The sequence below is a fragment of the Thunnus maccoyii genome, chromosome 7 (assembly GCF_910596095.1).
Source record: "Thunnus maccoyii chromosome 7, fThuMac1.1, whole genome shotgun sequence".
NCBI classification, from domain to species: Eukaryota; Metazoa; Chordata; class Actinopteri; order Scombriformes; family Scombridae; genus Thunnus; species Thunnus maccoyii.
In genome coordinates this window covers 20532236-20560177 of record NC_056539.1, presented here as the reverse complement: position 1 = coordinate 20560177, position 27942 = coordinate 20532236, and the positions used below count along the sequence as shown (strand labels likewise).

The 27942-nt window shown below is 42.0% G+C and overlaps 1 protein-coding gene across 1 annotated transcript in view; it reads right to left on the bottom strand.

Moving 5' to 3' along the window:
* The window catches only part of nr5a2 (nuclear receptor subfamily 5, group A, member 2), a 71518-nt gene that overhangs the window by 29584 nt on the left and 13992 nt on the right, over positions 1-27942 (bottom strand). Inside the window, exons 4-5 of the mRNA XM_042416164.1 lie at positions 25494-26206; positions 1337-1456 (exon numbers count right to left, since the gene is read on the bottom strand). Coding sequence (XP_042272098.1) covers positions 1337-1456; positions 25494-26206 — 833 coding nt within the window. The remainder of the gene's footprint in view (positions 1-1336; positions 1457-25493; positions 26207-27942) is intronic.

Below are 27942 nucleotides of genomic sequence, written 5' to 3'. Positions count from 1 at the left end.
AAACTGCCTCCTCCTCTTCCTCTTCATCTCATCATGTCCTCCTCCTTCTTTCATGACAGCACCTCCTTACCTTCCTCCGTTTTCTTTATTACTACCTTTCTTTTCTCTCCGTTCACATTCCACACTTGCCTCTGCCTCCTGTCTTCCTCCTTTTTTCTCCACAAAACTCCTGCTCTCTCTTTCTCACTTTCTTCTACCCTCTGCCACGTTGCCCCCCTCCTCAATCCTCTTATTTTCTTCTCCTCGCCACCCACCTGTCACATTCTCTCCTCTACTTCTTCCTCTTCTCACGGGCTCTCCTTTCATCCCTGTCTCTCTTTTTCTCCTCACGAGTTCACCTTCTTACCACCTCGCTACTCTTGCATGAAATCTGGTGACCAGACTAATTTTAATATGATTTTAATATTAATTTGATGTGCCTGTTTAAGCCTATAGTAGACCCCTTAATGCTACTATTTACTACTAGATATAGTACTGCGTACTCACCGAAGGTAGTACTTCTTCGCCTCCTTTGAAAACCTCACCCTGACCTTGTCTTCAGTCAGAATCATGGAATTAAAGAGGACTTCCCTTTATATGGTGCACATGCACTTGCCTTGCTTCAATATTTATGCCAGCATCTATTGTTGTAAAACATTTTGGTGAAGAGCAATGTTTTGGTGGGCCAGTCAATCAATAATTTATGACTTCTCATCTCTCTGACAGCCATGCCACTGGTCAGAGGCATATTCATGATGAGCAGTTTCATGCCTTTGTGTTTATCCCTACCTGTAAGTGTGTATGTGTACTCTCTTTTTTTTGCATGAGTTTTATGCGATTCTCTGAATGCTGAGGGAGTCTGCTCTGGGTTTTTGTGTTTACTATTTGACAGTGTGTTTTGTCAGTGACTGTGTGCATGCAGCAAAAACAGAATCATAGTATCCTGATGCGATGAGGACTCCTATTAACGCTTCAGGCATCAGCTCCCACCAACTTCCTCAAAGATCCCAGTAAAACAAAATAACACACGTAGCTACATTCTTTATCTGTCCTCCCACTCACTATGCTGCAGCATGCGTAACCAAGTGCTTTATTTATTTGCTCTCAGAGAAAAAAAAAATGCTAAATTGATTATTCTGGTGACATTAGTTTATATCTATAAGCATAATCTATTTTTAATGAAGCAGGGACTCCTGCGTGGCTGTGTAATCAATAATGCTTTAAGGGAAGTGATGAGGTGTTGCCAAGTCCCCCGAGGAGCGACTGATGCATGGTTTTTGAGGAAAAAAGAACGGATGGGTGGGTGAAGCTATAGTTGGAGGAAAATATATTTTGGGGTGGTGTTTCATCAACTCACCTGCTGGCCTGTGACCAATAAGATGGAGCCCTCCTTGGCGTGCACCACCTGCCGGAAGACGTGGTCGAGAATGAGAAGTTCACTCCAACAGTTCTGCAGAAGCTTCATCTGGTCATCCACCTGGTTAGAAATATAAAAAAAAGCACATAAGATCTTCTGTACAGCTATAACAACACTTGATGTTAGAGTGACTCAATGACTAATATACAGTATACAGTACATTTACTGTCAACAATGCATTACAGTAAACATTTGTAATTTTGGGGCATTTGCTGTCAACCTCAAAACAAAAAAAATGAAGCTCTGTGTCAGCCTGGGCTTGTAAATATCAGAAGCAGCTGTTTGCAAGGTAAGCTTGCTCACAGGTCAATCGCTATTGATCTGTTGCGTACCACGGGCATTGTTTTTTCAACCCTGCACAAAGCTCAAAAGTCCCCTGTACACACTCTAAAGCTTTCTCATGTGAACCTTTACACACGCAGTTAAGCACTTTGCTACGTGCCTGATTTAACAATGTTGCCAGGTTTATCTGTTTGCCCATTGCCAGCAGTTTCTGAGTGATTCCACAGATGATAATGATTAAGTAGCCTGTCCCCCCCCCTCCCTCCCCCCAAATGCCAGCCGCTGGCTCCCAGGGACCTGCCAGGTGAGCTTGGGAAGCTGTCGCAGGTCAAACGGTGGTTGCGTGCACCAAAACAACCCCCTCCATTGTAACTGCAACTCTCTTCCCATGCCTGGCTATGTTAATCATTACTCCACATAGCCAGACTCAGACAAAAAAGGCCACATTGAGAAGGAAGGAATGAGGAAAATGTATGAGAAGTTCTTTCTCCTCCCCCCCCCCCCCCTTTTTTTTCTATCAACAAACATTGTGCTCTTTGTAGTATCATTGGAAATAATGTGTCTTTCTGGGCACACTGTGATTTTGTGGTGTTGTGAAGTACTTTGTTTCTTTGAGTCTGTGAGAACTGTCTGTGATGTTCATGGCCAATGTCAACGACAGCTTGAAGGGTGAAGAATGTGGATCGATGTTATAACTTTGTGACACAGGCAGGTGCGGCATGAGCACCGCTGAAAAGAATGTCTTTTTGCACATGTGGCAGTCTGGAAAGTGTATAGGTATCTATTTGTTGAAATCCGCAGTGACTTCACGTTCTAATTCGATGTCAACAATCAACGCTCCGAAAAACATCAAACACTTAATCACCTTGAATGAAACGGCGCTGGCTGTGGCCATATCTGAAGTCTATTGCTTGTTGATTAGGCTTGTTATGACTGGTGATTGTTGACTGGTGTCAAACGGTGTCTGTTTACATATCAGGGAGACATAACAATAGGTCTGCCATAACATAGACATGGAAAAGCCAAATCACACACCGTGCTGTAGGACATGAACACTTCGTCTGCCGGACTATGATTATCTTTGGCCACAGCTGCCAGTGGCTCTGATTAGGGTAACCTTTTGCTAACTTTTCTTTCTAATTGATAGATGTTTATGCTGTTTGTTACTTACGTATTTTTTGACTTCTCAACCATAATGCCTCGATCATGCCTGTGTTAAAATAAGCCTTTTCACAAAAAATAAGGAAGAAACACAGTATGCTTTCCCTGGCACTGTATGGCACAATTATGCAGCAAGAAATCCTAAAAGTAATCAAGCCTTACGTCTCCTACTGCTCTGTTATCAGTGGAAAAAATGGAAAAATACAACATGCTTGTGTGATCTTTTCTAGCATTTTTGACAGTATTGTGGACTCTTTGTCTCTCTCCTCCTCCTTCCCATGAATCTATTTTTTGTGGTCCCACACTGGAGGCGTCTCAAGCTAAAGACGAAAGCAAAATTCAAATGCCTTTATTAAAAACCATCAGAGAGAAAAGATGGTATTCAAAGGAGGGAGTTCTCTGCACTGTGCCCCAATCCTCCTCTCTTCGTCTCTCCGTCTAAGGACCCTGGAAGCACGTGCAATTATGTGTGTGTGTGTGTGTGTGTGTGTGTGTGAACGGATGGGTACATGTAAGGCCCAGGCTCTTCAAAAGACCCCCCTGCATGTCAGCGGTACTGGCAAGTGTTGGGGTCCTCATCAAAGGACTGTCCTCACTCTGCCTGCCTGGAAGCTCATCTCTGACAAGAGGCCCGGGTCATCAAAGGGGGGCAGCTCAGAGGGGATGACTGCGGGTGATAGCAGCCTAGACGAGGGTGAGGGACACCCGCCTGGAAGAGGGGGGACTGGTGACAGACAGACAGGGTGGGCCAGGGGTTGGGGTTCAGTTCGCTGACCTTTTAAGTGCCAGCGACACGAGCTGTTTCCCTGACAAGCTCTTCCTTTGCTCTGTCAAACGAGCAACGTTCATGGCGCCTGATCTTACAAGATCTGCTGCCTGCTCGCTCTGATAATATGAACTTTCTGACATGGTGTCAACGACCGCTTCGTCTTGTGTTTTCATGCAGGCAAATCTCAAATAGTATGTCCGTACTGAGATGGAAAAAGCGGCCAATACAGTCAGTAAAAGGTTGGCTGATTGCCAGTGGCTGATTACAACCTGCCTCCATTTGATATACTTAGAATATGACACTACAAAGTTCAAATAAACAGTTTGTCAAACTCCATAGGAGCAATAAAACAGATGATTTATCTAGCTGACTACCTCTTATCTCACGACATGATCATGGAAAATTTAGATAACACTGCCAGTTTCTAATTTACTGCTTCCAGCAATGTTGACTCAGTAGGAAACAAACTTGTTGTTATGTTCTTTATTCTTTGAGGCCACACAAGTGTATCTCACTTCCTCATTTTGCAGAGCCGTAAACACAACACTTGCTATCACTGTGTGCTATTTTATTACTAACATGAAGAATCCTTGTATGGATATAAGTTCCGTTCACTCTATAAATAATTTTTACTGAAGAGAGCAAGTAGGTGTAGCAGCTTAGAGTTATGAAATTTTGTAAAATTTGCTAAATTTCTAAAGATCAAAACAGCATTATGGAAAATCAGAATATTTCAAAAAAGTGATTTTTTTTATATCAGCTGATGTAATTAAAAATAAATAAGTACTACGTCTGTAAGTCATTATACTGTAGAACAGCACAATGGTTGTCTTTAATAGACAAAGTGAACAGCACAGAGTTAATTCATTGAGTTCAGCATATTTATTTAGGTCCCATAAATAAATTCTTCTTTATGTCACTGAATGGATAACCCAAATTAAAGAGAATATGTTATTAATGCTCTACTTTGTCAATGATTGAGTACATTACAATTGTATGATGTATTATAGCACCTACCACCTTGAACAGACAGAAATATCTAAAACGCTATAGCAAGGGTCACATTTTTTTCAGTTCCTATTTCTTATGCTCCCGGAAACTAAATTGCTAAATAGAAAACTTTAGAAATGTGATACTGTAAGTGAGTTACTTTGAAGGTGAAGTAGAGATGTTTCCTTACTTTTGATTGAGCCCTGAATTTTCCTGCGAATTGTATTTTCCAGGAGCAGAGTGCTCAAGGTTATGAAATCAGTAGACAGGTAAACCATCGCAACTAAATACTTATAGGCTCATACATTTAGTCCTTAAGTATTGGTATGCTTAATGTAAACTTAGAGACCATCCTGCACTGCTGATAAACATTCATGTTTAGAGTCTTGTTCCTCTTTATCCATGAAAAAACATTATTCTGAAATGAATTGTTTATTGGGTAAACTCAAAGGTTAGCCAGCCATAACCTGATGTGAAAACGATACATCCAAATTTTTTTGCATAATCCAATTTTACCAATGTATCAATCTTAGTTTTGCTATTTAATTTCAAGAACAAACTTACAGCAATATAAACAAAGGAGTTTTCTACTTTGCTTACACTCTACGCATTTGGACAATTCCAAGTCTCCACCTGTCCTTGGATGGAGCAAAACTCATTACAAGGATTTAGCTTCTAAGGTTCACGCTGATGCAGAAAACATGTTCCCCAGAAATAGCTTCAAACTGGCCTCAAAATCCACATTTAAGGCTACTTTTCAAGGTGTGATCTATTTAATATTTTAATATCATCACCAGTGTTTGGTTTAAAAAAAGAAAGAAATTCCAAGTAGGAACTTCTACTTGCAGAAGCCAGCAATGAAAAATACATATCCTCCAAGAAACCAATTTAACACCTTTATGATCGTTCAGGCGAGTGGGATCAATGCCCGGATCAATCGCTTAGCCCATAGCTTTTGTTCAAAACCACTGGCTGAGATTAATGAGATTTTCCACAGAGAGAGGTAGAAAAAGAAAGAGAGTGAGCGAGAGGGGGAATGAAAGTGCCAGACAGGGAATGAGAGAATGAGAAAAGACTTGGGGGAAATTGAGAAAATAAAACATTGTGATTAAGAGCAGATATTCCCTCCAATTCTGGGCAAATGTAAATTAATTGGAAATGGAGCATTCAGATGCTCGCTGACAAACGTAATGTTTATTCATAGCCCCCTGCTAAGAGTAGAGCAATTACCATGGTGTGTTGAGTCAAAACAGGCCAATGCAGTAGAATCCTTTCCCCCCTTTCTTGTGGCCGGGTTTTGGTCTCGTGCCACGAGCATTGTTAAGCTTCGTACGGTACGGCGGGCTTTAACGAGAGTACACAGCTGGATCTGATTTTAATAAGTAGTTCCATTTTTGATGTGGCCTAATGAACAGATTAATGGAATCTCCTTCTGTGGAGCCTTAATGAATGGAGAGATTCAAGTTTTTTTTTGTTTTTTTTTAACACAGGGGGAGCGCACACACACACAGACACACACACACACACACACACACAGACACAGACCATGAGTTTATCTGCCTCAAACGACTTGTACATAAACAATAGCTGTGCTTCTATCTTTCCATCTCTCTCTGCTGGACAAGAATCAATAATGTCTCGGAGTACTACAGGTGAGGTTTGAAGCTGACATCAATGCTCGTGTGTCTCTAGCAGCCATCCTTTGGTGCAGTCCTGTCTTGGCATCTGTTCGCCTTGAGCCAAACAGGCCCTGTATTCACCTGGGAACAGGCATTAATTCACCTAGAACAGCGCCCGTTGTTCTCAGAGTGTTGCGAACACTTAATTATGTCGTGCTTGAATGTAGCTCATTTCCAGTTTAGTTTGGTAATTTAATTAAAAAGACTCTCAGTGTGAGGTTCCACAGGATTTTGTTCAGCTAATTGGTCATCAATATATCACAAATCATGGAGTGGCTGATACTTTTTCCTGTGGAAGCACGTGCAACCTTTATGACCTGGGATCAAATCTTAGTATCAGTCTGTTTATTTCTTTATTACCTCTCCTATTGACTAAATTACAAGGAAGCTTAATCCTTTTAAACAAACAGGTGACCGTTGACTCAGTATCTTGTTTTAGGTCAAATGAAACAGCAAATGCCTACCGAATCCCACTGCAAATCATTTTTGGCAGCCATAACTTCTTAAAAGCCACAAATAGAGTTGCACCCATCAGAAAAAAAACAGCAGAGTGAGTGACAAAATCCCCAGGATGTTCCAGCTATGTGACCTGGCGGGAGGGGAGAGGTGGGCTTGGGGTGTCCATATTTCAAACCATGTCCTGATCTTCTCTACACACTGCTTAAGTGGATGAGAATAAAAACCATCATCACCCCCCCCCTGCTCACCTCCCATAAGCAGCCCTTGTTTATCATGGCAGTCCGTTTGTGCCTTGATCCTACGGCTGGCGGGGTGATAAGAATGCTGGGAAAATGAGCAGGTGGCAGGTGGCGCTGCGAGACAGTGGGAGGGGGCTGCACGCTGAAGAGAGGAATGATAATAGTGATAATATACTGAGCAGCTAGCTTCAGTAAAACTAAATTTGTCAGTCACAGTCAAGGTTGGAGAATAAAGCAACCAGAATCTGTTATTTACTACTTATACACCTGTTGGTTACCTGCCATTTTGCTTGACAGTGTAGCTAACTTTAAAGCTGCTGGTTTTATTGTACTACTGGGAGTACATTTACACTGTGAACAGAGTTGAGCAATCAGGGAATTTCAATGTGTGGACAGTCAAAAGGTTTGCCACAACTCAGCATCCTGTTACTAATGTGATTTGGTTTCATAACTCAAAAGCTGACAAATTAAAGATAGCCAAAATGTCAAATATAGCCATTTAAAGCTCTTTCATTGTGCTTATAGGTGATTCTTGTGCAGTGGTTTCATCCGTCTTTGGGTTAATTTACGTAAATGTATTCCTATGTACACATTAAGTTTTCATACTGAGCTCACATTGGTTGTACAAAAACTTACAGAAAACGTACAGAGCATACAGTAGTAAAAGTGTTTTTGTTTGTACATGAAAAATCAAACACAGTCATTAAAATACAGCTACAGAACATTTTTTTCAACTATTCTCATTTGTTTCGCTGACTTTTATGAGGTCTTAAACTTGATGGAAATGCAATTTCAAACATTCCCATAACACCGGGGAACAAATAATGATATAAATATATTTTGTGGAGGTGGACAGAAGGGTAAGTTTAGTGTCTTGTATGAAGTAAGTGGAAACAGAAAATGGCAGATTCACAAGACAAAAGGTTTTGATCCAAAATGGATCCATTTTTGTTTCTACCATCAGAGGCAAAAATCTGAAACAAAATACATAAAAAAGGAGGCATTCAGAGATGTATTAATGCATGCCACCTTAAAAGACAATGAGCTAGCACACTTATTATCAGCTTGATACTATTCACTATGATATGTACCATGAATGTATGCTATGTATCTATATATGTGACACTACATATATGTGTATCATTGTGTGCATGCTCATGAGCATTTCATGTCACTGGCACCTGTTTGTTGGTTGCATGTATCTCTAATCCATCATATCAGGTAGTGGAGAATGCCTGTGGGTTTATCTCTGACTGAGCACACAGAAACCTTAGACTGTTATTATGTCCCTAAACAGTCATAGGGATGCCACAGGCCATCTGTACACTGAAAAAAATATCACGTTGTCAGAAAAAGTGCTTCACTGGCTTCAACAAGAAAGCTCATTTTGTGAGAAAACTTATTCTGCTGTTTACAATTATGTATTTTTGACAGTTTGTAACATTCAGCAGTCATTAAACACAAGCATAACCATGTTTAGTATCAATTTGTGTAGCAATATGTAGAACATAGCTCTGCCAGGGTAAGAGGTTTGAGCAATACATACTCAATCTGGACTGAAGCATCCACCATACAGAACATGTTAAATGTTAAAGTTATGTGGACTTTGCTTGATGTCAAAATTATTGAATAGAATGTGAGGGTATCAATAGAGAGCATTTAATCCTTCCTTCCACATAAAACATTTTAGTATACAGTTGCTCTCAGGACATAAAGGACGTAATAGTTCTTTAGTATGTTACAAATAGGTGTTTTGGAGAATGCTGAGGTTGGGAGATTCTTTTGTTAATAGCCCAGACATCAGAAACAACAGATTAAGTGATTCTTGGATGTGTGCTGCTTAGAACTAAGGCAAGGCTGTGGTGTATGCGCAACAAAAGATGTATTTAATATTATATTAGATGCATTACTAAGTCTTAATTCTTCAGTTCTCAGCACAGCCATTCAAATACATACAAACACTTTGTTGTTCAGTGTTGTCACCTAAGGGACATTTGGAGGCTGAGAACTCATTTGCTGTTTTATTTCTTTTTGGCATTAGAGGAAGACACATATTGTGTTTCATCACCAGAGATCATAATAAAGAAAAGCAAAAGAAACCTTCAGGAGAACATCTTACCTCATTTGTGAACATGATAAGAAACTATGTCCAGGCTTACTAAATTGTGGTAGTTGAATGCCCTTGAATAGTTATTTGGCTTTTTGATTCTTAGTTTCTGGTTGTGATGCCTTAGTTTTATGTGGATATTTTAAACTGAATTTTTCTTTTCAGTATTAGTAAATAGGTCTGGTAAATGTTAGCTGTGTCCTTCAGTATGTCTTTCTTTCTTAGAATAAAAAGATGTCAGACCTGCTTGTTTTCCTGCTGAATCTTTAAACTGTTAATGTTAGCGCAGTGATTGTCTACAAATCTCATCTTTTCTGAAAATCATTAGGCAAGGTGTTTTGTCTGTGTCTTTGTGTCGGTGCGTTGTCATATGCTCGCATACCCATACGCACTCACTGTGTGCTGGAGTGAGAGTAGAATGAATGCTGCATTGTGTTGTTTGTCAGAGAGAATGCTAGTGTGTGTCTAAGTGTGTGTCCACATGTGCTTGTGCCCACATCTGATCGATACTGCTGAGGCACTGAGATTGATTGGTTCCCACGGTGACTGCATTAACAGACTCTGGAGGCTGACCTTTGACCCTGAGAACACTCTGCTGTCGATTGGCCATGCTCTCTCCCTCTTCCCATCTTCACATCTTCTCATCCGTCTACACATCCTGACATTCTTCTTCTTGTCCCAGGCTTGTGGTAGAAAGGAAAAACAAAAACCCAGCCTATGATTGGACATGCCCTCTTTCCAACTTGACCCCCCTCAACATCAGTCTTTTCATCCCATACAGCATCCTTTTGTCCCAAGCCTTGTCGAGACAAGAGGAAATAAGAAGTGGGCCTAATAAGGTCTCCCTGCTCTGCTTGGGCCTTAAAGTGCAATACAACTGATGGCCGCTAGATCCCTGGCGCCAATAGACTTCCATTCAAAAAGTATCAACTTCTTTCTAGAAATACTAAGTGAAACATTTTCTTTATGGTCTCGAATGCTAAATTTTGACCCTCTCATAAGTGTGCTGGTGGTCATTTTGGAAATAATTGCTCCGTTAATAAGATTCGAAGATGTGTAGTAGGCTTTGATGTCTGCCGTGTGGGCGTTGATTGACAGTTCGCGATTGACTCGCACTGAGTCAGATTATTGTGGCAATATTTTGGTAAGTTTAATGTTACTTGATAACGATACCTGCCCTGTTAGCACAAGTTAGCTAAAGTAGCTCATGTTAGCCTAGGTGTACACCGCTCAGTGTTTCCAAGGAAGCGAGGCATGTTTCTAGAGCGCGAAAGGCAACATCCCACACTCCTTATTTGGAAGATCCTGGCTCCAATTGGAAAAGAGGGGGCTGACCATAAGCTGCAACTCTGGGCCTCTCTAATACAAACCAATGGGTGGCGTCACACCTCGCTACGTCCATCTTTATATACAGTCTATGGCCTTGCTTGTGTGTTGTGGCAAGGCCAGATACAAGAAGCGCATTTTCTGACTGCAATAGCTCCCTATAATGAACCAGTGGAGTAATTTGTGTGTTAATAAATATGTAAATAGATAATAAATAAATACTGAAGATTTGGTAAAAAAATATATTGATAAAATAGCTGTTATGCGTAAAAATAGTGGATCATGGTATCTAAGGTTAAGTTGTTTAAGCCAGTACAAACACACATACAAAAATGTACACGCGTACATCTGTGAGAATCCAAGACGAGCATGGCACTACATTCATGAGGCAGGAAAAACAAAGTATCTCTGTGGGTCTGTGTGTTACAGCGGGAAGAGCGTCTTGTTTTCTCAAGGTCGCTGACGATGGCAACAAACCCTCCTCTCTGTCTGATATCAGCACGGGGATTTGAGGATGAACCAAGCACACCCAACCTTTCCTATGCCGTTTTTACTTGATGCATAAGCATATGAAAGATAGAAAAATCAATAAGGCAAGAGATCGGACCAGTGAGACGCCAGACATGAATTTCAATAGATACCTTTTCATAAATGCAATGTTTATTGTTTTCTGCCACAGCTAGTCTGTTTACTAGATAGTATGTGCAAAAATCCAAAATTTCCAGTAACATTTGGAATAATTCTAGATACTTTTTGATTAAATCATGTGAAACTTCAATCTCAATCAGGTGGCACAATATTTGGAGGAAGGTGAATTGGGTTTCGCCAGAGGTAACGTGAAGTAATGAAGTGTGTCGTCCAAAAATAAATTGAAAGAAAACTTCAGAAAAAATGAGGTTATGAGAAAGAAATGTATGTATTGTTGCCTCATTTCTGAAGAAAGTTAATCCATGAGTGCATGGCTTAGAGGAAATTAGCTTTTTTTTTTTTTTTTGAGCGCTATTGTTTTCAGGATACCTTAGAAGTAGACTACCTACCCCCCACCCCACTCCACACACACACACACACACACACAGACACACACACACAGACACAAACACACACATACACACACTTGAAATCTCAGGGCTTAGAGCTAAGAAGCTATCAACTAATTATCAAAAACACAGAGAGGCCCTAATCAATTATTCACATGAACATTAGGCCGCTAATACACATGCAGCCCAGGGAACGGCATCTCCCAAAAGTAACCCTTCCTTCTTTTTCACTCAAACACACACACACACACACGGATGCAATCACGTCAAGACCTGCATACTTACACAGAGACACACATACAAAATGCTTGACTGTAATATACATCCTATATACCTACACACTCCACTCTTTTCTTTACCCCCCCCCCATCCGACATCAGATGCAGACAGAGAAATTGAATGCCATCCAAAGGTACAATGAGTTGAACAGTACTAGTAGACTCTCTTAAGGTTCCTGGATGGGAGGTACTGATCATAGAAATCCTATTGATCCACGAACACCCCCTCTACAGACTCCCCAAACACACACCCAGAGCTTAATCTACCTGAGCATTAAGCCTCAGCCATTGGATTTTCATGCCGTGCAATCATCATTTGAGTTAATGCTGCAATTTATGGCCTGGCGTTTGTGAGCTGAGTGTGAAAGATAGGCGGGGGAGATGCAATATAAGGAGGTGAATGTGTATGTATGCAGGTATGGATATGACAGGGTGTTGATTTCAGTTTGTGTGTGTGTGTGTGTGTGTTGGTTTTAAGTGGGGTTTTGCATTCGCTTTATTATATGGTCACGACTCTGTCAGAGGTGAGAGAGAGGATTTATGTGCATGCACATATGTACATGTGTGTATTTGTGTTTTTGTGCGACTGTGTTTGTGTGTGTGTGACTTTCATTGACAGACAGTAGGAAATGACCCCATAATCCTTGTCTGGCTGTCTGCTGCGTTAAGAGGAAGAGAAGACCAGAAGAAGAGGACACAAAGAAGACAACAGGCTAAAGGCTTCCCCCTTTTGTATTATTCAGAACAGTAGAGACAGTCCTCTTTAACTATCTCACACACACACACACACACACACACACACATATGTGATATACCTTAACGCAGTGGAGAAGACCAAAACTGTTTTAAAATGCAGAGACTGATGCGGTGATGGTTTCTGTCTGAGAGGGCGGGAGACACAGATTCCCATTAGTGTTTGACGCACTGGGATGGGGCTTTTTTTTGATGGGGGGTTGTAAGGGGGTTTAGGTGGTGGGTTGTAGAGCAGACAGCTGCGAATCTACATCTAAATGTGGCACAGCTCCAGAGATCCCTGGGATCACAGCCTTTAATACACAAATTAAAAATGTGAATTAACTAACTGAGCATTTCCGGAGCTCCTGTGATATGTAAACATTCAAAGTACAAGGAAGATGAGGCATCAAAACCGCAACACTGCTGAACAGATGGAGGCCTGCTTCTCCCTGAAGTACATCTTCTGGCTTCATCTGACAGAAACTGCCATGAATGCATCTGTATTAGTAGATTGGCATCTCTCTATAGCACTGCTGTGGCTGTATGCGGCGTAGCGGTGCTGCTGCTGATGGGAAACGCAGTGCAACATGTGGTGTATAAAGTATTGGCCTAAGGGAAGGTGAGACTGCTGCTTGCCACCTGAAAACCTTGTCTCTTTTGTTTTTTGTTCAGCATCTCTGGTTCATTTCTAGAGGTTTAACAGTATTGTCAACACCTCTCTCAGCAAGTCCCCTTTTCAACATATTTGGTTTATGGCTCATCATTGTTTCAGCTCGCTTGAAAAGCGTTTTTTTTTTTTTTTTTTTTATCCCCCTCTGAGAGGGCGCAATCCTAAAAGAACGCAGGACTGTAAAGCTGATTATAAATGCCATGCCTTTATTTCACAAGTATGGAATCATTTATCCGTGGCTCGTGCCAGGTTTGCAGTTATGGCGTTTTGGGAGAAATGGAGAAAAAGATTGACAGATTGAGAGGTGAGGAAGAGGGAATGGTGTGAGAGTAATAAAAAGTTCTGGTGCAGTGTTAAAGAAATAAGGGGAGCAAGACGAAAATTAAAACCAGCAAAGGGAGGAACGCTTAAAGTAGGGATAGGGAACAGGTGTCTTTGTCCTACTTTGCCGGCGGGGCTAAAGCCATTTTCTCAGCTGGGTCGTTGTTTGGCGTGCGGCCCCATTGAAATTTCTCGCCTGTCGTCACAACACAACCACAATGTCTAGTGTTACTCCTATGAAACTCCTATGTGCAAATTCAATCACCTGCCTTACCAGTTGAATATAAATACCCATTGACTCTTTAAGTGTAAAACTAGCCGGCACGCTGCCGACTCTGCTCCACTACTGTCTTATCTATTGTCTCCTGGACCCTGAGCCCCCAAGCTTCCCCACTCCCTGTCCAGAATAGGCAAGCCGTAAATAAGCATCGAAAATAGACATTGGAGGACAACTGTTGACAGCCCAGTGACGAAAGCGGCAGACACAGGCACAACATCTAGGCAGGCCGGATTACACGCAGATAATTGAGGCCACGCAACGCTGGAACATAAGAAGCAAGGAGCAATTTGTGTCTTTTTTTTATAACTTACTTGAAAAGCCTATTGAAGCATTGTGTTTCAGAGTGCAGTTTGGGGAATGAATGAAATCATTGCCTGAAGCTACATGAGATTTGAAATTTATCAGGATATTTTTTCAATACTATGACCTTACATTTATTTATTATATTAAAATTATTCAATTTCTATATATATATGTATACACACACATATATATATATATACATATATACATGCTATTGTTTTATCTCATTTGCTTAATTGGTAATTTGTTTTAGTGGTTGGACTAAAAGTTATGGCATTTTCTCTCATTAATGGTTCACAACTGAAGTTGCCAATGTTTGGCTAATATTGGTAAAGTAAACACTTTACACAACTAATTTGACATAGAGGAAGGTTTTTAGTGATTTTTAGTGACAATTATTCAGTGAATATACTCTTTGAATAAATGTCATCATCAAATGTTGATCTCATTTCAAAGTCAGACCCTTCTGGATGTCCTTTTTGTGCTTTTGCTTTGCTGCTTTCTAAACTGTGTCTTTTATAAAGATGAGATGCAGGCAGGCATAAAAGAGGAAGATAAATTAGCTGACAGGTTTGCATAGTTCTGTGTGGTGAGTTTAGTTTAGAGGTTGAGGGTCGGCGTACGGCTCCAGCAGCCACACCTCGGCCCCTCTGACCTCCAGGAAACCCAATAGCCGGGAGCTATTTAGAAGCAAAATGCCGGCACTTCTGTCTGTATATTTACCACTCGTCTGACAACGTATCGCCACCCTCAGCCACCCGGCCTGCCTGCAGATAATAATACTTTTCTACAAGGATCACATCTAATTTGTCCTTTTCTGCAGTGAACTATGAGCACCACTTTCTTGGCTTGCAAAGTTTCTGATGGGAGGCACTTTGGAAAGGTTCCTGCATAAACTGTAGATTTAACACGGCTCATAACTATAAGCGCAGCAGAGAGGAGAGGAGGGGAGGGAGAAAGTTGCTTTGTACTTTGGTGGAGTGTGTGAAGTGTTTGCACGCCGTTGAGTTGATTTGTTAGCAGCCCGGCCAACTAAATCAAGTCCCCCATATCCACTTTGTTTACCCATTTTCTTTGTCTCTCGTTCCCACTTCCTCTCTGCCTTTCAATCGCCCTCTCTCTCTCCCCGCTGATTTGACTGGCTGCTGCCGACTTTTGAAACAACAACCGTGTTAGTTTGGGGCCAGCGAGTGTAACAGCACAGTCTAGTCACCTGCGTCACCGTCTTAACAAGCAGCATGACCTGCCAATAAAAAAGGCTTTTACCCTGATCGTCCTCAAACAAGACTTAAACACAACCTGCTCTTTCTCCTGCAGAATGCCCAAAGTGCTCGCAAATGCGAATCAGGCTGTGTTAACTTACTTGAAAATGAAAAACTACAGAGGAGGTGGAGGCAATTTTTGCTTTTCTTTGCTACTTCATTAGCAGTGGTTTGAAGAGGAGGCTGAGATGGAGAAAGGCAGATACGGATGGAAGTTTAAAAACACATATCCTCTACAGGTTTAGCAGGATGGTGCAAAAAATGTTCATCCACCAACAGTTTCACGTCTTGTCAGTGTCCATAAGCAAGTGCACTCTGCACCTGCTCTCACAGAATGAGTGAGAATGTCAGTTAAATGCTGAAACAGTAAAAAAAAAATTAAGGGAAAAAAATTCCTTGAGTGATGAAGAAAAAGCACCATGAAGAGGAAATGTTGTTGAGGACAGTTGAGTCTATCATTGCCCAGAGCTCTGTAAACTTGTACTTCATGACAGCCTTTCATCCCTCATCAAAGCAACAAGTAGATGAGCAGACTTTGCACATGCTAAAACCTCCCAACCCCCGTCGTCTCCTCATAGCTGCCGCTCCTCCGGGATGAGCGACCTTAAATCTTCTCTTTTAACAAGTTTCCTGTTCTTCCTTCCGGCTTCCTGCAGTCCCCTGGGGTTGGACCTGCGGGACCATTACAGTATTTGGAAAGGTTGTACCTTAAAGCTCAGTCTACAACCACCAAGGGGTCTGAGGAAGACTTTGGGAAATTTGCATTTTGTCAGATTTGTAGTTGCCTATACTCAAACAGCCACTCAAACAGCCAAAACATGGCAGATGCTATTGGAAAATGTACTGACATAGGAGCGTAAGAGCTTCACACTAAAGCTTCACATGTCTGCAATAGCCATCTTGTCATGTTGCACGCATTGGAATAAGGACATACGCATATACATGCTTCAGTGCTTTGCAAAGGGACACTTCAACAGCATGGACATATTAAGGGTTCACCTGTAGCCTTCCAAGTACAGAACAGCCTCTGTTATTTCTGATTTACGCGTTTCCCTTTTTTGGTGCAGCTGACCCGCACACCGTTTCTTTAAAACGGATCCAAAAATCCACTTTTTCCATTTTGTAGTAGTAGTAGTAGTAGTATTGAGCAAAAAATTAAAAAAAAAAGAAAATATGGGGGCCATTTTACAGTATTTATGAAAAAGAGAGAGTGATGTCTTGGACGATGGTCAATTATTTATGAATGAAAAGAGGCCTTTGTGAACCCCCACCAACCACCCCAGTAACTTCCCCCAAACTCCTGCTCCTACCCAGCGCTACTGATCAAACAGATATTGTTACCACTAAAATAGCAACTTAAAAAAACACACAGGCAGCCATAAGACCTGCCTGTAGCCTGGGAGAAAGACTGACAGCAGAGAGGAGGAGGGTGAGGAAGGGTGAAAGAAAGAAAGAAAGAGAGAGAGACATTGTAAAAAAGCTAAATTCAGTGGAGATTTAGACAAGTCTCCTGACTACAGTACAACAACAAAAAATTGTACAGGAACGATGGGAGTGTGTGTTGAGGGGGACAATACTGTATGTGTATTTGTGCATGTGTGTGTTGGGGTGGTGGGGGGGTGGGGGGTGGGGGCGAGGGGGGGGGGGCGTGTCATCTATCACTGGACAAATGCTGGGCTGTGGGGGGTGTTGGTGGAAGCAGGGGTGAGGGTGTGCGGGGGTTGTCGGCCAGAATGGTGCTGCTCCTCAAATGAAATAATATATCTTTGAAAGCCTACGCCCCGCGCCAGTCCCTGGGCCCATATATCAAGCCCAAGAGCGTCTGGTGGATCCGCTCCAGGCCCATTAACCTTCCACCTGTTCCCCCCCTACACCCCCACCCCACCCCACCTACCGGTCCTCTTTTCACCCCCCCTGTTGTCCTTCACCATGCCCCCTCTCCTCCTCCTCCTCCTGCCCTTGGTCGCTGCCTCTCGCAGCCCCTTGTTCATCTTCCCATTTACCCCCCCCCCCCCCCCCCACCTTCCTCTCTTCCTCATTTCCCTCTTCCTCTCTTTCTGTCCTTCTCTGGCTGTCCTTCATTACCTCCTTCTCTTTCTCTCTGTCTCCTTCTATCTCTCTTTACCTCTCATGGTCATCTCTTTTCGCTCTCTCCATCTTCGTTGCGATATCTCTCTCTATCTCTGACTCCATCTCTGAGTCTGTCCTCTCTTTCTCTCATGGTCACCAAGTCTTTTCTCACTCTAAATCATTCACTCTGTCTTTCTTTCTCTCTCTGCCACTCAGTTTCAATCTCATGTCACAGTCTTCTGCTCTTCTTGCTCTCTCTCTCTCCTTCTGTAACTCCCCGTCTCCTCTCTGCATCCTTCTTTCTCTCCCCGTCCTTCTTTGCACCTTCTTATTTCCCAACTAATGTAAAGCAGGCATGTTATGAGGTGTGTGTGTGTGTGTGTTGGGAGGGTGCAGTACAGCCTGCAGAATAATTCAAATGCAATGGACCAGGGACACAGTTACAAATCTCTGCCAACTGTGTGCGGCCGCCAACCCCATCATGCTCGCAGTTTGTCAGGATTGGGGTGTTGGGGGGTAGTGGTGGTGGGGGGGTCGTTGACCTCTGTGACAAGACAGACATTGCAGGCTGAGGCTCTGAATCTATGTGTGTATGTGTGTGTGTGTGTGTGTGTGTGTGTGTGTGTGTGTGTGTGTGTGGGGTTGTATAGATATACCACTTCCCAGGGTTCACAGATCACGCCTAAAACGGCTTATTAATTTCCACTCAGTTATGGGGTGTGAAGAAAAAAAGAGAAGGTGCAATCACCGGTCAAAGCAGGACAGGGGAAATACACCTCCTCTTGTCCCAACACACACAAACATGCACACACACACACACTTGGTTACACCTTGAAAATTAAACTGCTCCTGGATAGGTCATGGAAAAAGCATGTGTGTGTGTGTGTGTGTGTGTGTGTGTGTATGAGGAGGATAACTAAGATTGGTAGAAAAAGATCCTCCAGTCTGAATTTGGCGGGTGGGTTGTGTAAGTATAATTTTACCAAAGTAAATTCATGTAATATTTATGGATGTAGATGGAGGAGGGTGAAGGGAGAAGGGGGATTATGCAGCAGGGCAGAGTGGGGCACATCAGAGGACTTTACATTATTCACTCAGGTAAATCTATAAGTGGAGAATATTCAGGTGTACGATGTGAACATCAACCCCCCCCCCCCCCACACACACACTTCGGCCCCTCACCCACCACCACCCCCTCTCTGCCCCCTACCCCAGGGATCTGTCATTCTGTTTGATTGACTGACATGCAGCCACTCTGATAAGTCCAATAAACCAACGGACAAGAATCAGTGTTGTAAATAATTCTACTGCCTAAGGAGCTCTCATCTCATTTTTCAAGTTGTTGCAAGTTTTTTTTTTTTTAAGACTTTTTGAAATTTGAGCTGGAAGAGAATTCAAGTCAACTGAAAAAAAGAGGACTTATTTCACAATATCTGCCTGCCAGACTGGGATGGTGCTTGGACATTTTTTTTTATATGTCTATTTGTGTTTGAGGCCTATTAAATAAAATTCAGCTCATTTCATCAAAATTCTGAGTAGCTTAACACTTATTACTTGTCTTTTAAAAGCAATACTAATAAATTACATTCTTTAATTTGAAAAAAACACAAAAACTAAATTAGAAAATGCCAAAAAATCAAAAAAGACCACTTAATTGGAAGATTTTTTTCCATCATTTATCTAAAAAAAATAGAAATTAACAGTGTAATTTTACATGTTTTTACAATTTTTCTGACATCTTGCCAATGTGCTCAACTACACTCCTATAAAAATGCCCTTGAGCAAGACATGGTAATGCCTGTCTTGTATGTTTTACACTCATTACCTCATCCGCTTCCCCCCTCCTGCCCTCCTGCCCTTCCTCTTGACTTTCTTCAACTCTCATAGCTCCTTTGGATTTATTTTCTTTCTCCTGGTATCTTTCTCTCCTCTCCTTTTTCTCCTCCATTATCACTTTCTCCATCCATTACATCTTGTCATTTTTTCTTTACTTCTTCCTCTTTTGTTAGTCCCTCTCCTTTCCTTCCCTCTCCTCCGCTCTCTCTCCACATTCCTTCTCTACCCGTCTCCTCTCTCATCTCCCCTCTTTGTTTCACCTCTGTTCCCCTCGCCTGTCCTTTCCTCTCCCCGGCCATCTGTTTATCCAATATGGCCGTCCCATCTCAGCTGGGAGCTTTCCCAGGGAACAAGACTTCTAATACAGTTCCTCCTCAACTTAATGGCCCTCAGTTCTGCTTTTGCCATTCCCGCTACATGCAGAGAGACAAAACAGAAAAAAAGAAAGAGACAGAGAGGCACAAAAACCTGTCTGGATCCCCCCGAAAAACTGTCCCTGGATAAAATAAACAGTGAGGCCACATTTCAAAACGTCATGGGCATTTTCCTCCCTGCTCCACTTTTATCAGGTTGATGGACTAAATATATGTATAAAGTTACACAGCATTTACCCAAGACAGATTCTTAACAATAATATCCTCTTAGAAATGGATACGTCATCTTTAGTTGAAGTAACAACCTTTATTTCAGAGTCACAAACAATTTCTTTTATTAAGAATTAAGACAAAATAATTGAGATGCCAAAAATGTATTGATTATGGAATGAGGAGGAGGAGGAGGAGGAGGATGCTTTGCTTTGACAACTGCTTTAACCCTCTATCACAGTAAATGCTTTTTACTCAAAAAGTAATTTTTAAAACTATTTTACTTGAGTGTTCCTGCCACAGACCTTCAGCTTGCAAACACTGTTGTTGCTGTTTTTATATGTTGGCATGTGTTGCAATTATTTCCAGATTGTTGAACATTTTGTTGTTTCTGTGATGCATATGCAATTCTCAAACTATTAGCTTTACATAGCTCACATGTTATTATATCTAATTAAATCCAGCAAGATCATAAATCTTCTCTTGGTGTTATTGAAAAGCAAGTGAGAATCTGGGAAATATAGGAAATGAATAAACATATGATGAAAGAGAAACATACTCTATGTAATATGTGTGGGTTTTTTTTAATATGGCTGAACTGTAGCAGCCTTAGCAAATTAGATTACTTAAGTGTTTTCTGATGTGGTGTTTCCTGTTACTTCGTTAAGTACTATATAACGTGTGTTGACAAGGCACACAAAAGCGCTCGCTGTCCCAACACAGAGACACATCCTTTTTTATTAAAGGGTGTAGAGAGGAAGGGGTTTGGGTTGAAAAGGGAGTTGAGTAAGGAAGGTGAGATATAAACATATGAATCATCAATAGTCCCGATCGGCCTGCTAAATTCTACCTCCCATTGTGTTTGTGGTGGGAGTCAGGCCAGCCATCCCAACAGTGGAACAATGGAGGAGAGAGGGTAGCAGTGGACCAACTATGAGTCACCCTCACACACGCACACTTGTACACAGTATAAATACACATGCAAACACACGCACACATGTTGTCCTCACTCATGTTTATTGGTACAGGGACATTAGAGGAGTTGTTTTTAAGAGAGTAATATTTACAGTTTTCATGCATGGCTGCTTTTTTTTTTTTTTATGTTTACGTACTTAAACTCCATCAACCAGTTTAAACTAAACTTTGTGATCCTTGCAAAAGTATCTTAATTGACCAGAGTTGTGTGCAGTGCAGTCAAGACAAACTCTCACTTCCCTTATGATTTTCCTCCAGCAAGGGCAATCTAATTTATTTTAAAATTTCCTTGTCATTTTATGCATCACTTTTTTTTTTGGAAGTATGTCAATTTGCTTGAGTTTTTTTTTGGTTTCGTCTTTTGTTTGTTTTGCATTTTGTATTTGTTTCTTTCTCTTGTGAGATGTTCATACAAAGCACTTGAATTTTCAGAAGTTATGATTAGTATTTGTTTTTCCTTAATGTAGTTCTTTGTTTGCATTTTAGAATTTTTTTTTATCATAATGACATCAGGCATGCGTTATGATTTCAGCTGGATGTGGTGGACTTGAGGGCAGAGTGTGTTCACATTTTGAGTTTGAAGCCAGGGTGCGAACTTTGTTACATTTTTGTCTAATACTTTGTCATGTAACCTTCTGTCTAATGTCATTCGCTAAGTATTAGGAGGATGTGAAGTCAGAAGCAAGATGCTCTAACAGTAGAAATAATTTCAAAAAATGAAATACATAATACATACAGTATATAAACTGTTATGCATTATTGTTGTTGTGTCCCATCTCCTTCATCCTGCCTCATCTATTTTTTATTCCGTTAGTGAAGTCCCACATTTCCAAGAATGCCTTTAGACAAGTGTTCCCCTAAGAAAACACAGCATACGTGTGGCTGCATTCAGTTCTGGTTCGCTAAGGCTACTGTCAAGAGAAACCACTATCTATGATGTCCAATAACACAAAACAGTTAACAACACAACATTTACACAGAAATTCAAGACCAGGCATTGCCAGTAGCTCTCTTGAAAGCCTGTTAAAGCATTTTTGAGTGAATTTGTCCTTTAACACATACAAATCTGTCTGGTTGGCGTTGGCGTCGGGACGGGCAGGGGGGTTCATGGCAGGACAGTGGAGGACAGGAGGAGGGGAGGGGTGGCACCAACCCTGTGCTAGCAAATGTCACTGAGAGACAAACACATGTTTCCCCCTTTAGCACATACTCAAACTCTGGGATGTTCTCATGAATTGACACACGCAGTATTGAAATAATCACTAATGCATAAAAATATAAATACATACATTAAAAAACAGTGTCAATATGTTGGATAAAAACTTGTTATAAGGTCAAAATACACTTAAGAAACATACTGAAAAATAATAGGATGCTTATATGCAAGTAAGACATTTAGACGCACATAAGCCTTACACACATCCACACACGCACCTGTCTTCAACTCACTTCAAATTTTATAAAATAACCACAAGTGACCATGATCTCAGTACTGCCAAAACGTTCCCTCATCACGCCACTTTTTCACTGATTTCAAAACCAGTGCACCAGACCTGGACTTTTTCTAATTGTCAATGTGTTAAACCAATCAGAACTGAGGTACTTTGGCGGGAAGAGCCCACCCTAACTTCTCGGATCCAAGGTGTTAGAAATAAACGTCCCTCACGTCATGCCTCATTCCCAGAAAGAGAGGGAGAACGAGAGAGAGAGGCAGCGTGCCACATTGGAAAAGAATGGGGAGTGCTCTTTAGAAGGTCCTTCTAATGGCTAAATGTTTATGAGTCCTGTGACCGAGACGAACTTATGGAAACTAAATCTTTAAACACTTTTTTTTGGCAGACGCCTCGCACACACCCTCCCAGCTTGGCTCTATTACCGGAGAAATTCTTTTGTTCTTACTGAGCTAATAATAGTGAGAGGCACTGTGCGTTATGTGTGAGTGGTGTCTGTGTCTTACAGTAATGTGGCCATGTGTGCGTGGTGCGTGTGTGTGAGATGAAAGTGTATTTATAGCTTCCTACAGTGCTGCACTACTCCTGTGACAAACTTTTAATTCTACTCTGCTTCCTGTCTTACAGGTCCCCAACTCAACCTCTCATCTAAACAGATCTAGTCGGATCAACATTAGCAGGAGATGTCAAAGGACAGGTGGATTCAAATACATAATAATTTTTTTTATTGAACTAGCAATCCTTCATCTATTCAACGGAACACAAACCATTTAATACTTTTATCAGAAACACCTTAAATACAACAAGTAAGTGTGCATTTGTAGCTTCTCCAGAGATCAAAACCCTAATATTGGCAATGTTTGACATGATTGAGCAGACCATTAGCAGACATGTATTCATATGTATGAATACACACACATATTACACTAACACACACACACACACATACATAAACATAGACAAAAGCAGGCATGTTCACAGGGAGATAAAGTGGAGAGGTCAGAGGTCGTGAGTGGGTATTTCTATCTAACACAAAGGCAAGCACCACAGCAGAACAGCAGAACATTTACACACACACACACACACACACACACACTACACACACTACACAGTGCACACACTCTTCAATTATGATTAATACACAAATCCAAGCAATACAGTTAAAGCTCCACTGAAAAAATTACTCTAAAGCAAAAAAAAAATCAAGGGAGATCTTTTGAAACCAAAAGCACATCACAACAATATCCATAATACCAGTAAAAAAATTGTTCAATACTGCCAGCAGAACCTTGTGTTTGAAATGGGGAGAGCTGACTATTTCATGGTAAGCTTATCCTCCTCACCATCACTGATACTGAGCTGTGCTCAGAAGTCCTCCCAGTAGTTACTAATGAGAAACGAGCATGGAAGAGACGATTGTGGCGTGTGTGGGAAAAACTGTCACAGCCACAGCTACCACATTATTTTTCAATCCCCCTTGTGTTTTTAGATGGCTCTTTAAAAATAGGGCACTGGGGGTAAGTTCAATTATCCCCCTCACTTAAGTGAAATACACCCCCACCAATGGAGGCTGTGCAACAGGAGCAGGAGAGGTTTTTTGTGGGGGATCAGGGTGCAGGAAGAGGTTTGCCCTGCATTGAGCCCAGGTCATTTTCTACCTTTGTAACAGGCATCCGGCTCAATTACTATTAAGCTCCAGTAATATGGGTAGTCATTATGCAAACATAATGACATTTCATTCAGCAGCAAATCAGGGAGTGACAAACACAAGTGAGTGAGATAATTGAATTAGGCTGAGGGTGTGAGAAACAGAGAGGCTTCACAGTGGAGCAAAAATGATCATTCAAAGTTAATGGGCAAACCGCACACAATTATTAGCTGTAGCCACACCCTAGGATTAGCCCGTGTGTGTGTGTATGAGTGAAGTACTGTGCACCCCGGCTGAATGCAAATACAGATCTCGAAAATGTCAATAGCGGGGACACGGAGCGTGCTAAATGTCAACATGTATTTTTCAAGGACTCTTGTCTGTGTTGTAATTGGCTCCATTTTAAATATTACATTTGTTTCATTTGTTATTTTCCCCTTTGAAAATAAAATAATATTAAATATTTGGAGGGAATTTTCGCAACAGGCCCGGGCCCATGAATATGCAGCTGAGCCTTTGGCGATGCAGTGTGAAACAAACAGACAAAGGAGTGAGACAACGGGAAGAAAAACAGGTGAAGCACAGACTAATCAAACCCCCTTTCATGTCGCCACGAATATTAACCTTCATTCAGAGCAAATAAAGCTGCGAGCGTACAAACACACACCAGAAACTCTCCCTTGGGCTCTGTGTTGAATAAGAGCGGGAATTATCACATTTTTACAGTTTGGCATTGGAGGACAGTTACCATTTGTCCGTTACGATTGACTGTGATAAAACAGTCACAGAGGACACAGTGTTGTGTTGTGTAAACCAACCTTTATTGGACTAAACCAGCTTGAATATACCAAGTGAAAATACTTTTAAAGAATGCCCAATATCGCAAACTACAAGTTTAAAGTAATCTTCATTTAACTGACATTATTTGTGATTGAGGAGAAAACAGATGATATGCTATTTTTGTGACTCTATCTTCTGTGTGAAACGGTCAGCTCTTTGAATTTTCTTTGACCAATATGCTAATGGACAATATCTCATATCATCACACAGTATGTGCCCACTTAGATCTGAGGAATATCTCAAGGGGAGATGGGCGGTATTCAGTTCACATAAAAACCCTCAGACTAGGACCCTGTTAGTATGAAAAGTGCCTGAAGCTCATAGTCAAAGTTTTCACAACCCATAGCCAAAATGTGTCACACACAGGGTAAATATGCCTGGCTGCTGAATTTTGATCAGGCAGCGGGACAGACAGCGGTGGCAGATACGAGCAGAACCCCTTCACCCCCCTAAAGCCCTGTGCACTCTGCATTAGTGTTGAGCCAGTGCATAAAAGAGGAAGATTAAAGGCCTGTTGAAGATAAAGGATTGAAGAGATGATGTTCACGAACTGCGTAAAGCACTGTCAATTATGGATGACAACATAGTGAAAGATTTAGCATTGAAACAAAATGCAGGATAATTTATTTAAGGCCTGCAGAGTAACAGCAAACTGAATTAAAGTTTAAATAGTAGTATGCTGAACTGATGATTGCCACAACTATGAAAATAAAACCCAGGTTGTAAAAAATAAAATTAAAAACTTCTCACACTCAAACAAGAGCACTTTCGTATTTTGAGATCATGCACACCTACCTTGAGTTCACGGAAGAAGATGCTGCTGCGTGCCCACTCCACGATGGAGAAGAGTGTCTGGTCAGCCATCTTGCACATGAGGCCGAAGGTGTTGAGCTTCTCATGCTTTCCCCGGCTGGCCTGCTCCTGCTGCAGATAGGCCAAGATCTTGGCCTGAACTTGCGGCTCATCCGGCTCGCACTTGAGCAGCTCTACGATCAGATGGGGAAAGCTGGGTGGCGAGCCTGACTGGTAGGCATCGACGTAGGCGTAGCCCATGATGGACTCTGGCGAGCTGGTGTACGGGTCTGGGTACTCAGACTTGATGGTGCGCGTGCCCTGGAAGTGTCCGTAGGCCGCCTGGTAGCCCTGCAGGCTGCCGGCATGTGGCGGCATTGCCATGCTGACTGGCGAAGTGACAAACGGGCTGCGGTCGTAGTCTGTGGGGGGAAGGGCGGTGGCATGATGATGATGGTGGTGGTGGTGGTGGTGACCGGGGTGGTGGCCAGCGTGGTGGCTCAGTGGAAGGCCCTTGGAGGCAGCTGAGTGGATGTTCTGGATGGCTGATGAGATGGTGAGGTCGGTGGGCACGGCCTGCATCACCTGGCTCATGGCCTCAATCTTCAGGCCGTTAGCTCGGATCAGCGCCTTCTTTTGTTGCTTGAGGGCCCGGTCGCGTTTGTACATTGGGCCGAACTTGTTGCGACCGCCACGCATGCGATCCGCCCGTACAGCTGACAGGCAGGAAGAGAGGTGAAAAAAGGAGACAAGAGAGGGAGAGGACAGAATTAGCTCAATAGTATGTGAATCTTTGTCTTGCATGGTACTCAGCCTTGATAGTACTCATGCAAAAACACATCATTATGTACAATACTAACTACCTTTTGACACATTCACATAAAATCAACCAAGAGATCAATTAAATTAAGCAATAAAGTATGTTTGAAAGGTTTCATCCAGAATGATTTATCCGCCATGTACACCAACAGAGAATTTCACTTTTACAGACTAAATCCTATATTTTGGTGGTAATATAAGATTTGTCTAAAAATTAACTCCACATTTGTAACTGTTATGTAGGGCAAAGGTTTCCCTGTGGTGATTACACTTGACATTTACCTGTTGACTCCTAAAACCCAACAGGTCTAAGAGATAGTGCAGTTACTCATTGACCAAAGAAACAAAATTCTATGAATTGCTTTGCTAGAGGATCACTGTGCAGCTGGCTATCTCTGTCTACCACTCAGGAAACACACGACTCAAAAGGTAGATATTGGCAATAGAGTCAGAAAAGTAAAGATGTCTTCATAAAATACATGCTTAAAAATGCTATCTGATTATGCAATAACTAAAAGCTTCAATATCTCACTGACCATTAGCTGAAACTTATTTTCTTTACAAAACCCCAAAGACTTAAATGGCTGACAACAAGCAAATAGGGGTTCTTTTTCTGATGATCCAAATATACCCATGTTGCCCCCCCCCCCCCCCCTCCCTTGTGCAGGATCCTGTGGTGAGGATCACAACGTGTCTGTGCCGTGGGTATTTCTAATGAACGAGCCGGGTACACAGTGGACTGCTACGAGGGCCATGTGTGATCTGGCCGACTGCTGCCATGGGGAAGCTGCTCTGCTGTCTCCCAGTCGGAGGGCGCTGGTGTTAATTATTCATACTTAATTACCTCTTACTCTGACGAGGCTCACTGAGCCCAGCGTGCAACGAGCTAACGGACGTCTGGGAGACTACGCAACAGAAAAACACTCAGTAATACCAATACTGCAGAATATTGTGGACTTAATTTTATTGTGCTCCATAAGGTCTTGCTCCCCTCTTTAAAAGAAACCCACATATTTAACTGCATATATGCAAATAAATGCACATACATTTGCTCTAATCATACACACTGAATGCTCAGATAACATGACGAGTCAGCCTGGGTCAACTCCAGCTCATGATGTCTTGACAAATGAGTGAAAGGAAGAAGAAGAAAATTGTAGAGGGGGTGTGGAGAGGGTGGGATGGGGGGGGGGGGGCGGGGTGGGTGGTTGTGGGGGTGTGGGGTGGGGGGGGGGGGGGGGGGAGACAACCACACAAAAACACACACACACACACACACACACTGTCTCACACACTCCAAGCTGCCTTGGGAGTGATTTTAATGACCTCCGTTACAAAAGTGTCTGTCACTGATCTGAGCGAGAGGAGCCGAGAGGGGAGACACACAAACACACCCACACTCTCTCACACACTCACACCCACATGCTGACTCTCTCTCGTATACTCGCACACAAGAAAACACACACACATACTAGGTAGCACGGAAAGCGCTACACACTGGTCCTGATCACAGAAAGAGAGATGGGAACAAGCCAGACGCTCTGCCACCTCGGAGAGCCTCCGACTGCTCAAGTGGTATGTAATTTATACACAGTGATTTTACACACACACACACACATACACACACGACCAT